We start from the raw sequence: 13,592 nt of genomic DNA on the forward strand, positions 1-13,592 counted from the left end.
CAGGGCTTCATTGCTCACTGTTTGAAAATGCTCAAATAATTGTTATTGCACCGAACTGGAAAAACGGAAGCAAATTTGGAGCCCAAGCACAGTATGACAGAAAGATGGCTATTTTTGAGATATTGAATACCACTGAGAGGTAGCCTGCCTCATAGTTATATAGTGAGTCCAAAAGTACAAGGGCATTTTTAAGTGTGTTGTGGTGTAATCAGGACCGAAAGTTACTATGTTTTATATGGTGACCCGCTAACCCATTTGATCCGCCAACTGATAATCTACGTTATCTACACCCACACAGTGCTTTCCAACCTTCATTCCAACTAACGATTCCCTCACTATCCTATCAAGCATAACCGCGTGTCTCCAATTTAACCCGATTGGATATCAGGAGTTGAGTCTCCTACTCCGGTAAGGATTCTACCGCACTGATGTGCCCCGACTTCGACCCCTGACTCTGTGTGAATCACCTATATCAATCTCACTGTGGAGAAGGACAGGTGGCAAAGCAAATGCATATGCTCCGGAGGGACAGGTCGGGGCGGGGCGGTGAGAATGCCGAGGATGGTGTTGGAGCCACGTGCTTACCTTGTGGTTCTCTGCCCCGTCGGTTCCCCTTCTCCTACCCTGTGTTGGTCTTTTCCGTGGCATGGACATAGTAAAGGCCAGCAGTCCGCACCACGCAGATGATCTGGCATGCAAGCCCATAAGGCAACATTGGCTCTGTCATTCTCACCACTCGCTTTGGCCGCGGCTGGACCCCATTTACGAGAACCAAATCTATCAGTCTTCTCTGCCATCGTTCTGTCCACCGGCTGAATCTTCTACGGACCACCATCAACCCTCCTGTTCGCCCCCCCGCCAATGGCCGCGGCGCCCCTACTATTCTCTTTGGCCGATTGCATGCTCATTCGGGAACAGCTTCTTTACCCATCATGTGATTGTCACCCAACAGCATTGGTTGTTCTCCTCCATCTTCTGCTCCTGGATCCACCCCCACCTACACGGATCTCTCATGCATACATGACACTTCTTATCCACCGAAACCACTTACTCGAGCAGTAATGTCTGAACAGACCATCTACACCGAGCAGCCAGGACGCCCTCGACTTTCGCCGAGCATATATTTGGAGAAGCTAGCCAGCTATTTGAAAGAGGAGAGGGAACACCGCTTCCCTTACTTTACGGCCGCCGTTGCATTCGATCTAGGACTCGCTTTACGTGCAAAGCATATATCTTTGTCCGCATCTAGTGCACTACGCAATCCCATTGTCATATCGATTTCCACGTTTTCTGGCGCGGTATTATTCCAATGTGTGGCAGGAGGCGACCCACCAGACGCTGCAGATCTTGCTACATGGGCGGCTGCCAAAACAAACACTGTCCGTCGCTTTGGACATTCCTCTGCCTTCATCGAGTGTCGAATGCTTGCGACGGGAAAAGGTCCCGAAGAGGCGGGATTGAGTTGGCCGCAATACGCAGTTGTTGGTGGAGGTGCGTTCGTAACGGTGAATATCTCGTCGCTATGCTGATATCAGGAACAGGGTTTCCTGTCTATCTCAGAGTTTGTCTAAGAATCCTCTACGAGATGCTTGGTCTGAATACTTTCCTGAACAGAACGCACCTGCTGCTCCGTTCGGTGCGATTGCCATCGCTGGGTTAACGCATGACGATGACCACCGACTGATCGTGCAGACCCTTGCCGAGTTCATACCCAACTTGACGCCGCCCTATGCAAGACAAGATTCTTCCGCCAGTGCCGCAGGTCAACCTCCGTCCGAAGAGTCGTCCAAGAGACTTCAGAGAGATGGTTCCCCCGCAAGGACCGCGGAGCATCCGATTCTTATGAACAATTGGTCAGAGAATGAAGATGTTGCGGACCAAAGCGAAGAAGCTGACGATTCCCAATCATCAGGCGAAGATGGAGAGGGGACCGGCGCGGATCGTGGTGGACGCGCACCGTGGAGATGATGAAATTGCCAGTCAGGCGACCCAGTATGTAATGCATGTCATTCGCTACTCTTGATAACCGCACGCGTTGCGGGAAGTAATGTCAATTACGGACTTTATCAGAGAAATGCCGGAGCAACCTCCAACCCCTTGACATATATGCAGTATCACATTCTCGGGGAGTTCAGCGGAAGCAAGCTAAAGCATGTGACCCTTGGCACTGGCCCTTGTATGCTACATACTTTCTTTCAATCCACTAATATCCACCTGTGCAGCGTCTCATGGCTGGTCATCTAGCAATTCGCACCGTAGGCATTGTCGGAGCCGGTCAAATGGGCATGGGCATTGCCCTGACGGCCGCATCTAGAGCTGCGTTGCCAGTCAAGGTGTTCGACAAATCCTCTCAACAAATCGAAGGAGGATTAAAACTTGTTGCTTCTCTGTTAGCGAAAGACGTCCATAAAGGAAGGATCTCCACAGATGAAAGCAAAGATGTGCACTCGCGTATCTCCGTTGTTTCTGCCTTGGACAAACTGAAGGATTGCGACCTTGTAGTCGAGGTGCGTCGCCAGAGTGTTCCAAGCACAGCTGGACAGTTCTCATTAGTTATTCGCCATATTCACTTTCATAGGCAGCCGCAGAGAATCTGCTAGTCAAACAGAGCATTTTTTCGGCACTGTCACAGATCTGTGCGCCATCTTCGGTTCTCGCCACGAACACTTCCTCCATTTCCATTACAAAGATCGCTGCCTCTGTTGCCCGACCCGAGATGGTGGTCGGATTACATTTCTTCAATCCAGTTCCCGTAATGGTGAGTCCTGACAAACTCTTATCGGTGGTCTTCTTGAGAACATGATTCAGAAATTGGTCGAGTTAATTGCAGGCCTGCAAACAAGCCCCAGCACGCTCAGCAGGGCACAAAGCTTTGCAGAAGCTTGCGGAAAAGGTATGCGATTCAGCCGAGTATCTTTTTGAGAGCTACGAATACCTTCTTCAGAGGTTACTCAGTCAGCTGACGTACCGGGATTTGTGTCAAATGCGTTGTTGATGCCGTTCCTGAATGAGGCGATCATGTGCCTAGAAAAGGTCGGTTTCTGTTTCGTGTGTTGTTGACGACTTCATTGACAGGACTTGACATCAAGGGTGTTGCAACAAAGGAGGACATTGACAAGACTCTAAGACTTGGGATGGCTCACCCAATGGGTATGATGACACTGTTGCTTGGATTGACCATTTACTTATTTCAAGCCCGTCAGGACCTCTGCAATTGGCTGACTTGTAAGTTCTCTTCATGATTGATGTTGTTTTCTGTATTCCAAAATACATTTCAGCATTGGGTTGGATACTTGCTTGGCCATACAACAGACTTTGCACAGAGAAACGGGGGACGATAAATACCGACCTAGCGTACTCCTTGGTCGCATGGTTGATGCGGGATGGGTGGGTCGCAAGGTATGCTCCGCTGTTTCGATGACCTTTATTGACCAGTATTTCTGACAATCAGCAAGGCAGGCAAAGGCTTCTACGAGTATTAGAAGGCAGATAGGGATACGTATAAGCGCATCCGGTGGTTAACTCCCGCTTCTTCCTATCTCTGGTGTGAACTTAATCCGGGCCTCTTGGATGATGGTTCCATGTCCGGTGCCGTCGAAGATGACCTAAAATTGGTTGGACACCAAGAATGCCAGCGAGAAGGATTGTGAGAAACAGATAGGCGTTCGTCTGACGGCCAACCATGATTGCAATTGACATTGGGCTGTTGCTGGAAGATTGCTATTGATCGGTTCTTATATAGAAAGCATTCCATTGCTGCTTTCTTTCCTTGGAACACCGGAAAGTTCAATGCCATCCGGGGGTATCACGACTCTGATCCACAGATGGTAGTATGTCGAATGCAGATCCATGCTTAACGGATAATTTGAGCGCGCTCGAGGACGGCAAAGCACCAGAGGGAGATATCAACATCTCATGTGGGTGTCACGATTATAAGTGGATCGTGGGATGCTCTTATTTGCATGTCATTGATGACGTTTGGCAAGGCGATCCTCGCACGGGAGGGACAGCTGTTCTTATAACTTCCAACACTCCATGTCTGAAGGCTCCAACAATCATAAAAATGTCTTTTAATAGGCGCAAAGAGAACGTGCAGTCAGCCCTGCAATTTAGACTCCTTCCACCTGTAGAGTCACAAACAGGAAGGTTGTCCCCGGAGTTTAGATCAGTGTAGAAAGGTGTTTCGAGCTCCTGGGATGGCAGTTGAATGTTTCGCCGAGTCGTATCGGCGACCACCTCTAAGGGCGCGAATGGAGAGCTCCCAAAAAGCTGGATGAAGGACTTGCAATAACTGAAACAGCCGGCGGGTAGGCGACCAGAATCCAGGAACTTGACCAACATAGGATTCCTGCCCCCTTCTATTGGTGAGGCGGACAGAACCAAGTCTGTATCGTCATTGAATTAGACTGACTCAAAGCCAGGCATGGCAGTTGGCAAATTACACGGGCTGGGTATTGTAGCAATTATGTCAATATGAACACGCGAGCAGAATTTGTAAATCGATGACTAGAAAAAGCTTCCGAGACCTCCCCAATTTGTCAGACCGACTTCCTTGGATTAAACAAGGCCTTTTATTATAGGAGGTTTACTGGAGTTCATTGCTGCCAGAGATGATCCGAGTGTTGAGCTCAAGTAGGACACGCTGAACAACTCATGAATGGAAGTTGTAGGCAGTTAGTGTACGCAGACAAGAGGCGCTTGGCATGTCACACCACGATTCAGGCGCGAGCAGATGTAGCCCACCCGTCTACTTTAACTCGAATGGTCACCTTGACTCCGTCAAAATATCGTCAGATCTCAGGAGAAAACATTAGTTTGAGCGCAGAGGATTCAGAAGCACGGTCAAGATCGAGGCGAGAGGGGTGCGATTGACAGAATCACATTTTAGGTCCGCGTGCGAAATGGGCGCGTCGGGTCAGGGCGAAGATGTCAGGTCGTAACATACGTCAACCATCATCACAAACCGCGTCTTCTGCGCAGACCAAGAGACGCAATTCCAGCCGACTACAGCCCACTCGGGCAGATGCACCAAGCCCGGATTTCAATGCATTTCTGTATTCTCACCATCACCTGTCAAGTAACCCGATCGAGAATAGACGTCAAGTGCTCATCCGAGAGAGGCAAAACAATTTGAGGATTGTCTTCGGAGAGCACGACGCATTGGTGCGCTCAAAATATGTTAAGCGAGCTCTCGTGGTATAACTTACATGAGACTGAAAAGGTGCGCGAGGCGTTTCACCTAGAAAACTTTGTAACGATGGTCGGCTATGAGCCAGAGGTGGGTCCTCATCATTGACTTGTGTGCTAGTGCTGACACATTTGTCCAGGACGCCAAGCAAGACAAGAGCAGCGTGTATCACGAAGTCAGTCACGACATCTATGCGTTCCTATACCGGCTGCTGATTCACTCACAGTTCGAATCCCAATTCAATTTACTGAACGCAATTCCTTCGAATCCCCCCCGTAGTACGAGGCATCGAGCATCTGAAGGCGCCGAATTGCTAGCCGCTCTGACATCAATGTCTTCCTCTCGTTCGTCCAAAAGCAATGGGACAGCAGCGGAGCTCGAAAGCTCGGAACTGTCAGCGCCGACTGGGCTGACCAATAATCGAGGCACACATGCTCGTCATGCTACAGACGATTTTGCCAACGGTCACGAGTTACGACGTCTTTCTTCTCGCCACCAACCCCATGATTTAGCGCTTTCGTCCCCACTGTCAAACCACGCTCTCTCGACGTCTTCCGAAGGACCGACCTTGCCATTAGTTCGGCCTCTGAAACGACCGCGTCCCATCGAACTCAACTCCACTTTCGCGAAAGTCAAACGAATACGCTTTACTGTCAAATTGCCCCCCGCAGAATATACAAACCCAGACCAAAAACCATCCAGACCGAAATTTGCCAGATCGGTGGACGACTATTTGGACTCGTATTTCACTGTCGGGGACGAGGAGGTCACCGTATCTGAACTCGAAGCTTCTGCGAGTCGTGATGCCATCTTGTATGATCGAATCACAGCTCTTCAAGCTAAAGGACGATTACGTGCACAACCGGAACGTCCTGTGGCCGCGCCTGTCTCATTTGAAGCCAAGAGGCCGCTCTCTCACTGGGATGTGGTTATCTCTCACGCTGCCATCCAGATGAAGCGAATGCAGGACGAGCTCAGGGCAAAGCAGAACGTCACCAGGCGCATTTCGAGAGCAGTGGCTGCGCACTTCGACCGGATTGCGCAGACGGAGGAGCGAGAACGCTTGGGAGAAGAGAAACGGCTACGTGCTTTGGCGAAGTTTATTGTACGAGAAGTGATAAAAAAGTGGCGGGAGGCTATCAACGTACGTCTGGGATATTTGATTATTGCTGAATCGTTCTGATCTGCTTCAGCATGTCCGTGAAGTAAGATCTGTCTTGGAGAAGGAGGAGCTTGCACGACAGGGGAAGAAACAGCTGAATGCAATCCTCGAACAATCGACTCAGGTGCTGGAAGCCCAACAGATGGATCTCACCAGAGGTGGTCGTTCTGGTTCAGCCAGCACACCGGCATCCTGGACCGATTCATCATCTCAGTCTGAAGAAGGAACAAATTATGGGTCCGATGTGGATGGGGATACCGACGACGAGGACACGAACGAAGAAGTGCAGTCAGACGGAGAAATGGCTGAAGATCACTCTCCTGAAGAACCGCACGAGCAATTGGAAGATACAGATGGTGATGGTCAATATGTGGATGATGAGACAGACCACAGCATCCCAGAACATGTTGAAGGCCCCGCTCTTGCAAGAGTTCATACGAATCACTTACAGGCCGGTGACGGTTTCATCTCCCCATCAACGGAAATGGTAAACAGCGATGCGAAAACTATTGTCTTGAAGAGTCATGGATGGCGCCGCCCTCCGCGACGCAGTGACGAGCCTACATTGGCAAATCTGGACACGTTTGAAGAATGGAAACAGACACATTTCCAAAACGATGGTCAACAAAATATTGCCACCGCGAACCTCGCAAATCCCCTCAATGGTCGTGTTCAGGCTGAACCGGTTTCTCCTGCACTTGTACTTCACGAGGAAGATGATGGCGACTTCAACATGGAAGTTAGCAGCGATATTGAGGAGCAGGACCGCGAAATGGAGCACGCCATGGAAGAGGAGGACAACAAGAATGATGATAGTGATGAGGAGATTGGAGGCCTTCAGCAAGACGCAGACATCCCTATCGAAGCTCTCCTACGTCAATATGGATATACTGTCTTAGAAGATGATGTCAATTCCGATCATTGCGGTGACTTCGACACTGCTGAAGGACAAATGACCGCCCTGACAGCCGAGAATGGCAAGATGTTTCTCTTGGAGGACCGTACCGTCGAGGCACTATCATCAACGGGTTCATCCACCGTGAAACAGGTGGTCCCAGAGGACTCAGTTGCGTCAGAAAGTTCGACTACTGTACACACTGTGCATTTCCATGAGGAAGCCCACCCGGCTGCTTTAGCCTCTATGGGGGACAGAACTGACGCGGCTGAGGAATCTATCTCTGCAAAGGACGAAGAAATGGAAGAAGCTTCAGAAGCAGAGTCGAGTATTGACAAAGCTGTGGACGGGAGAATTCGACCGCCCTTTCTATTGCGAGGTGCACTTCGACCGTACCAGCATGCTGGCTTAGAATGGCTTGTTAGCCTGTACAACAACGGACTGAATGGAATCCTCGCGTAGGTCAATTCAGCTTCTTCCGCACCGTCACGCTCACCGTTCTGTTCCAGGGACGAAATGGGTCTAGGGTAAGTTCATTCATTGCTTCTTTGACATTCACTGAAATGGTCCATGTAGGAAAACAATCCAAACTATTGCTCTTTTGGCGCATCTAGCTTGCGATCGCGGGATATGGGGACCTCACTTGATCATCGTTCCCACCAGCGTCTTGCTCAATTGGGAGATGGAGTTCAAGCGATTCTTGCCAGGGTTCAAGATTCTCACCTACTACGGGAGCATCAAAGAGCGCAGGGAGAAACGTCACGGCTGGAACACGGAGTTCCATTTCAACGTCTGTATCACTTCGTATCAATTGGTACTAGCCGATCAGCACATATTTCGCCGAAAGCAATGGCGTTACATGATTCTGGATGAAGCACACAATATCAAGAACTTCCGTTCACAGAGATGGCAGACCCTGCTCGGTTTCCACTCTCAACGCCGTTTACTTCTCACCGGAACCCCTTTGCAGAATAATCTCATGGAGCTTTGGTCGTTGTTGTATTTCTTAATGCCTAGTGGTTTATCTGAGGAATTCAGCGCGGGAACGTTTGCTGGACAGAAGCAATTTGCTGAATGGTTCTCAAGTGAGTCCGTTTTCTCCTCCGAAGCAGGTCGCTTCTGAGCTTTGAACAGATCCTATGGACAAGGCAATCAGCAATACTGATGGTGCGCAATTGGACGACGAGACACTGGAGACCGTGAACAAGCTCCATACTCTTCTACGCCCTTATATCCTCCGGCGCATGAAAAGTGAAGTAGAGAAGCAGCTGCCTGCGAAGTACGAACATATCGTTGAGTGCCGTCTGTCCAAGCGTCAGCGACTTCTGTACGACGAGTTTATGCAACGGGCAAGCACACGCGAGACACTCGCCACGGGCAGTTTCCTCAGCGTGGTGAACTTGTTGATGCAGCTGCGCAAAATTTGTAATCATCCAGATCTCTTCGAAGTTCGGCCAATCCTGACCTCATTCGCTATGGGTAAATCAAGATCTGCCATAGCCGACTTCGAAATCAAAGAGCTTCTAATTCGACGTAGAATGTTCGCCGAAGAGGAGTTCCAGCCAGTGGATCTCAAGGTTACCGGGCTCGTCTTTACCCACAATGAAAACATTTCAGCGCACGCTTGTCATGACATGTGTCTCTTGGATGCAACCTCCAAGCTGCCCTTCATCGCTGATCTTCCAGAGGAGCCCCCGCCCCACGACATAGTCGGCATGGAGGCTTTTAACAAGCACATCGAGTGGCAGGAGCGCGAAGCCACACGAGCACGTTGGCAACATATCGGTTACCTGAATTCGCGTCGTTGTACCCAACACCCTGTCTATGGCTTCGAGCTCCTCCGTCAAGTCCGGAAGATGCACTACCAGGTGGTACCCCTTGAAGAAGCTGAGCTCAACAGGCGCTTTTTGCTGAAGAAACTGGACCGAGTTCATGCTGCTGTGCAGTCATATCACCAGCGTGTTTGTTCATTAGCCAAATCCATCGACCAGTTCGCGTTCGTCACCCCAGCAGCTGTCGCGCTTGATCTGCCCCGTATCGCACTGCCGGGTGTACAACTGGAAGAACACCCGGATTTAGCTGAACCCGCTTTCGACACGCTACATGATGTCAGTGTAAAGCTTCAGATCGCTTTCCCTGAGGCTCGTTTACTTCAGTACGATTGTGGGAAATTGCAGGAGCTCGACGTTCTTTTGCGGGAACGGAAAGCCGGAAACCATCGCGTCCTTATTTTCACTCAAATGACAAAGGTCCTGGATATCCTGGAAATTTTTCTCAACTTACACGGCTATCGTTACCTGCGGCTTGACGGTGCTACCAAGATCGAGCAGCGCCAACTTGTGACGGAAAGATTTAATGCGGATGCTCGGATATTCGCCTTCATTGCATCCAGCCGATCCGGCGGAGTTGGAATCAAGTAAGGGAATCAAGAGGTATTCTGATATTGTCTGACCTCTTATGGCTAGCTTGACCGGAGCGGACACCGTCATTTTCTACGACAGTGACTTCAATCCCGCCATGGACCGTCAATGTGAAGACCGGTGCGTTTGCGAACTGACGATGTCGATCTGATAGCTGAGCACGGCTCATTTTAGTGCACATCGTATTGGACAGACTAGAGACGTGCACATATATCGCTTCATTACGAAACACACAATAGAAGAGAACATGCTGCTAACCGCTAACCACAAGCGAACCCTGGACGATGTGGTAATACGGCAGGGCGATTTCGATTGGCGCAGGATCTTAGTGGACGACTTGCAGATGGAGCAGGCTTTGGCGCAGGTGGAGGATCAAGCGGACGCGGAGGCCGCGCGCATCGCCTTGAACGAAGAGAAGGAGGATGCAGCCGATTTTGATGATCGAATCAGCCGTACGAATGTGCCATTTGAGGATAGTGGTGCACTAGGGCCTGAAGAGGAGGAAGATGTCGGAGGTACGACTATCGATTATATGGTCGCGTTTGTGGAGCGCGAGTGGGAGTATTTCGGGTTGTCATAGCGATGTAATATCATTTAATATAGCATTTGTACCTTCTACAGCCCGACCATGAAGGAGTAATGGGTTTGGGGTTGCTCATGGGCGGTAGAGAGGTTTTGCCGTTGGTGACGGCGTATAAATGCCTTTCTTCTCAACCTTTGGCGAGCTGAATCTGTCTCCATCTTGACGAATGGCTGTTGCTACAAGGGAAAAAAAACAAGTTTACTTCGAGCATTTCAGGGGATCATACTTGGCATGGAGGTTCCTTTGTGGTGGCCTGAACGGAATCTCTGTATGTTTGCTGGCACGTGCCAGCACGTGTTTCCTCCACGCCCCAAATGTAGTATGGACCCTATCTAGCCGCAACTTGGTCTACATTCCAACTCGATGCTTGACTTAGATGCCCCATATATGCAATATATATACCAGTTGAAGACAAAGCATAAAAACAGTTCCAGATCGGGACTTCCCCGGGACTCATTACGATCGAAACGCGATCCTGTCGCGACTCAGACGCGAATTGAACCGGATGCGGCTCTTAAACACCAACGCATATATAACTCTCGAGCTCTTGCTTAGCCCTGTTCATGCCCCCCTTCCCCTCTCCTCTCCCACCCACCACCGAATACACTTCTGCTCTTGAAGTGGATACAATCTACGGTATACAGCCTTCTGGATGTCACCGAACACCTGCTTACTCCTGTGCCGCTCCCATCCTCCTTTCTGTGTCAATGTGCTGACTCTTCCGTGTACGCGTCCAACGACCGCAACCGTCCTCTGCTTCACTCTGACCTCAACCTTCATTTATTTATTAAGTGTAAGGACGTTCTTTCCCCCTTCGGTACCACTTCTGATCACTCCTCACACAATCCGCACTGCTGGGGGGGACCGGTGCACCCACCCCCTCCGGCGCGTCGCAGTATACACGCCGCACGCGTCCTATATCCTCAGCTCAGCCACTCTATCGCATACCCACCCTACCACTTATAAGGCGCATTTAATACCTCTTTTTGTGTCCTATGCTCCTCTGGTGACGATTGGTTTTAGGTCGCTCGGCATGGTCACAAGGAAGTCGCAATGGTTTGCCGACGGTCCTCCGTCTGGTCGACGTCCTCCCGGATCAAGGTCAATCAACCCCTGCGTTCCTTCCTTCCCGCCTCTAGCACCTTTACTACTGATCGACTCACTTCTATAGAAGGGTTTCAGGACACCCCGGCTGATGCACGTATGCGTAACGTCTTCCCCTCGTCGACATTTATTCGAGCAGGGAACCCATGGAAAGTCCTTGACTCTGCCTTCTTCCCTTCAACAAGTGTACGTATCTTCTTCTTCCTCTCTGTACCTTTTCTGATCATTCCCTTAATCCCACTCGGATCCCCACTACTATGGATGGGGGATAACGTTCTGAACCCCTCGTCCCCCATGCACCCTAGTCAACTTCGACTCCGCTCTCCACACTATGAACCACGCGGTACGTTCTGTGTGCCTCATTGTATCGCTTCCCTCTAAGTATGATTAGTCTTGCAGAGTCGAACTCGCAGCGTACGCCAACTCATGAAGGTCCTGCTGCTCCGACTTCCCTGGCCCTGGCCCTTTTGGAGAACGTTTCGTCTATATTAGGAACCCCACTGGCTCCTCCCTCTTCTTTGTGAGTGATTAACAACCTGTCCCGTTCATTCCAACCAATGAAAAATCACTTGACGTCTTCCTTGTTGCCAGCGTGCTCCTCCACGACAGTGAACCCTACGCCCAACCAGTGCTTCGTGCGCGATGACGTTGAACTGGTGCGCTCCTTGAATTCCTCTTTCCCCATTGGGTTACTTTCTAAACAATCTCCTCGCTTTAGGACGGCCCTGCAACACATCGTGGCATGAAATACCGTCTCCGTCTTCATCAGCGACAGCTCCGACACGGCGTCCGCCATTCAAACGCGGTTGAGGTCAATGGGTGAGTTGCCTCCTTCCCCTTCCTCCACTTGGCACCCTCTCCTCTCACTTTACTTTCTTTAGAATCGTTTGAGGGCATTCCGCAATTTCCCGATGTATCCAACCTCTCCCCCTTCGTCGCCTTCGCTCTAACATTAGCCCACAGCAGTGCTTCCTCTCTTTATTAATGTTCTTCCTCCCCTACCGTATCGCTGCTGATCAAACCTTACCCAACGGCACACCGCGGGGCCATCCATCACCGGGCCCATGCCCATCACGCACACCCAACGGGCTCACCGACTGAGCTCGCCCTCCCCAACCTATACCCATCCTACTATTTGTACGGTGCGTTTCATTTACTCTTCGTAACTCATGCTGGTCTGTTGACTACGGGTCTAGGGTCGGCCGGCTTGATGACAATTCTCCGATGCGTCGACCGTCTTGGCTGTTATACAGACTTCTTGGCCACCGTTGCCATCCATCAACATCGTTTCATCTATATTGTCAGTCTCAATCACAACCCTCTCTTCTTTGTGAGTTATTGTCAATCTGTATTATCGTTCTTGCTGATCAGGGTTCCCCGGTGTTCCTGCGTCTGGTCCATGTCCTCCCCGCCATGTCCTACACAACATTCACCATTCGAATGAGATAACGCTCACACGATAAGCACCTCGAACCTTGTATGATCTTTGATCGATCCCTTGTGTTAGGATATCGTGGCGACATACTTCGAAACGAAATACCTCTCCGTCGTCGTCACCGACACACATTTTCGAGTCGAGTGCGATCAAGGTCCACCGGTGCGCCCCGTCCTTCCTCTTCTTCAGGCACCTTCTCCGATCACTTCCATTGTTTTAAGAAGAGTTCGGGCACACTCCGCCTCTTCGTATGCACACATTCGATGTCTTCACCTCGGCGTCACGCTGACGGCCAAGCCCAGGAGTGCTCGACTCTGCCCTCCTGCCTTCAACAAATGCGCGCATGTGCGTTCTCCTTTCTCGCCATAGCTATTCTGATCGTCCCCGCTGCCCATCTCCTCCCCTTTCCCCACTTCCCGCACCTCCCGCACCTCCCGCACCTCCCGCACACTGGATTGGGGACATTCCTCACCGTGGACAACGCCTGGTCGCTCACACTCCCCGCGCCTTCGCCTCCGCCTGGATTAGCAATCACGCGGTATGTTCCATGCCTCCTCGTAACTGCTTCTCTTCTAATTGCAAATGGTCTAGCGCCGGAAGTGACAGCTCTCAGCATGCGTCGACTGTTGAGGCTCTGGTTGCTGCCCCTCCTCCCACCCCTCCTCCCACCTGCCTTCCCTGCCCTGCCCCGACAATGTTTTGTCTTGATTGGCAACACCATTGACTCCTCCACCTAATTCGCGAGTCATTAATAACCTTCCTCGTTCATTCCAATTGAGCATAGTTTCTCTACAGTCTTCTTTGC

General features: G+C 50.6%; 4 protein-coding genes across 4 annotated transcripts; all 4 read left to right on the forward strand.

Moving 5' to 3' along the window:
• Positions 1 to 1,061: 1,061 nt before the first annotated feature.
• On the forward strand, positions 1,062 to 1,968 carry DACRYDRAFT_119763 (uncharacterized protein; the record flags this gene model as incomplete). The annotated part of the gene is made up of 3 exons (XM_040770858.1): positions 1,062 to 1,491; positions 1,542 to 1,561; positions 1,615 to 1,968. 3 exons carry the CDS (start codon positions 1,062 to 1,064, stop codon positions 1,966 to 1,968), a joined length of 804 nt encoding a protein of 267 aa, XP_040623848.1.
• A 253-nt stretch (positions 1,969 to 2,221) lies between these two features.
• On the forward strand, positions 2,222 to 3,581 carry DACRYDRAFT_25390 (3-hydroxybutyryl-CoA dehydrogenase). The gene is made up of 8 exons (XM_040774141.1): positions 2,222 to 2,507; positions 2,579 to 2,758; positions 2,809 to 2,893; positions 2,945 to 3,033; positions 3,090 to 3,150; positions 3,204 to 3,225; positions 3,279 to 3,399; positions 3,456 to 3,581. Exons 1-8 carry the CDS (start codon positions 2,229 to 2,231, stop codon positions 3,480 to 3,482), a joined length of 864 nt encoding a protein of 287 aa, XP_040623849.1. The 5' UTR covers positions 2,222 to 2,228; the 3' UTR covers positions 3,483 to 3,581.
• A 1,223-nt stretch (positions 3,582 to 4,804) lies between these two features.
• Positions 4,805 to 10,252, forward strand: DACRYDRAFT_25392 (uncharacterized protein). Its single transcript, XM_040774142.1, has 10 exons — positions 4,805 to 5,163; positions 5,222 to 5,278; positions 5,328 to 5,363; positions 5,415 to 6,332; positions 6,382 to 7,703; positions 7,755 to 7,772; positions 7,822 to 8,330; positions 8,380 to 9,661; positions 9,711 to 9,785; positions 9,840 to 10,252. Exons 1-10 carry the CDS (start codon positions 4,927 to 4,929, stop codon positions 10,243 to 10,245), a joined length of 4,860 nt encoding a protein of 1,619 aa, XP_040623850.1. The 5' UTR covers positions 4,805 to 4,926; the 3' UTR covers positions 10,246 to 10,252.
• Positions 10,253 to 13,050: 2,798 nt separating this feature from the next.
• Positions 13,051 to 13,511, forward strand: DACRYDRAFT_112292 (uncharacterized protein; the record flags this gene model as incomplete). The annotated part of the gene is made up of 2 exons (XM_040769387.1): positions 13,051 to 13,325; positions 13,379 to 13,511. 2 exons carry the CDS (start codon positions 13,051 to 13,053, stop codon positions 13,509 to 13,511), a joined length of 408 nt encoding a protein of 135 aa, XP_040623851.1.
• Between the last annotated feature and the right edge of the window lie 81 nt (positions 13,512 to 13,592).

Source organism: Dacryopinax primogenitus (assembly GCF_000292625.1).
Source record: "Dacryopinax primogenitus strain DJM-731 SS1 chromosome Unknown DACRYscaffold_25, whole genome shotgun sequence".
Lineage (NCBI taxonomy): Eukaryota > Fungi > Basidiomycota > Dacrymycetes > Dacrymycetales > Dacrymycetaceae > Dacryopinax > Dacryopinax primogenitus.

What these genes read in the sequence shown, in the direction of transcription:
- DACRYDRAFT_25392 (XM_040774142.1), top strand. Translation starts at nt 4,927, where the DNA reads ATGTCAGGTCGTAACATACGTCAACCATCATCACAAACCGCGTCTTCT. An exon ending in TGGTCGGCTATGAGCCAGAG is followed by an intron (nt 5,279 to 5,327) that starts GTGGGTCCTCAT and finishes ACATTTGTCCAG; the next exon opens with GACGCCAAGCAAGACAAGAG. An exon ending in TCCGGCGGAGTTGGAATCAA is followed by an intron (nt 9,662 to 9,710) that starts GTAAGGGAATCA and finishes TCTTATGGCTAG; the next exon opens with CTTGACCGGAGCGGACACCG.
- DACRYDRAFT_25390 (XM_040774141.1), top strand. Translation starts at nt 2,229, where the DNA reads ATGGCTGGTCATCTAGCAATTCGCACCGTAGGCATTGTCGGAGCCGGT. An exon ending in ATTGCGACCTTGTAGTCGAG is followed by an intron (nt 2,508 to 2,578) that starts GTGCGTCGCCAG and finishes TCACTTTCATAG; the next exon opens with GCAGCCGCAGAGAATCTGCT. An exon ending in CCTCTGCAATTGGCTGACTT is followed by an intron (nt 3,226 to 3,278) that starts GTAAGTTCTCTT and finishes AATACATTTCAG; the next exon opens with CATTGGGTTGGATACTTGCT.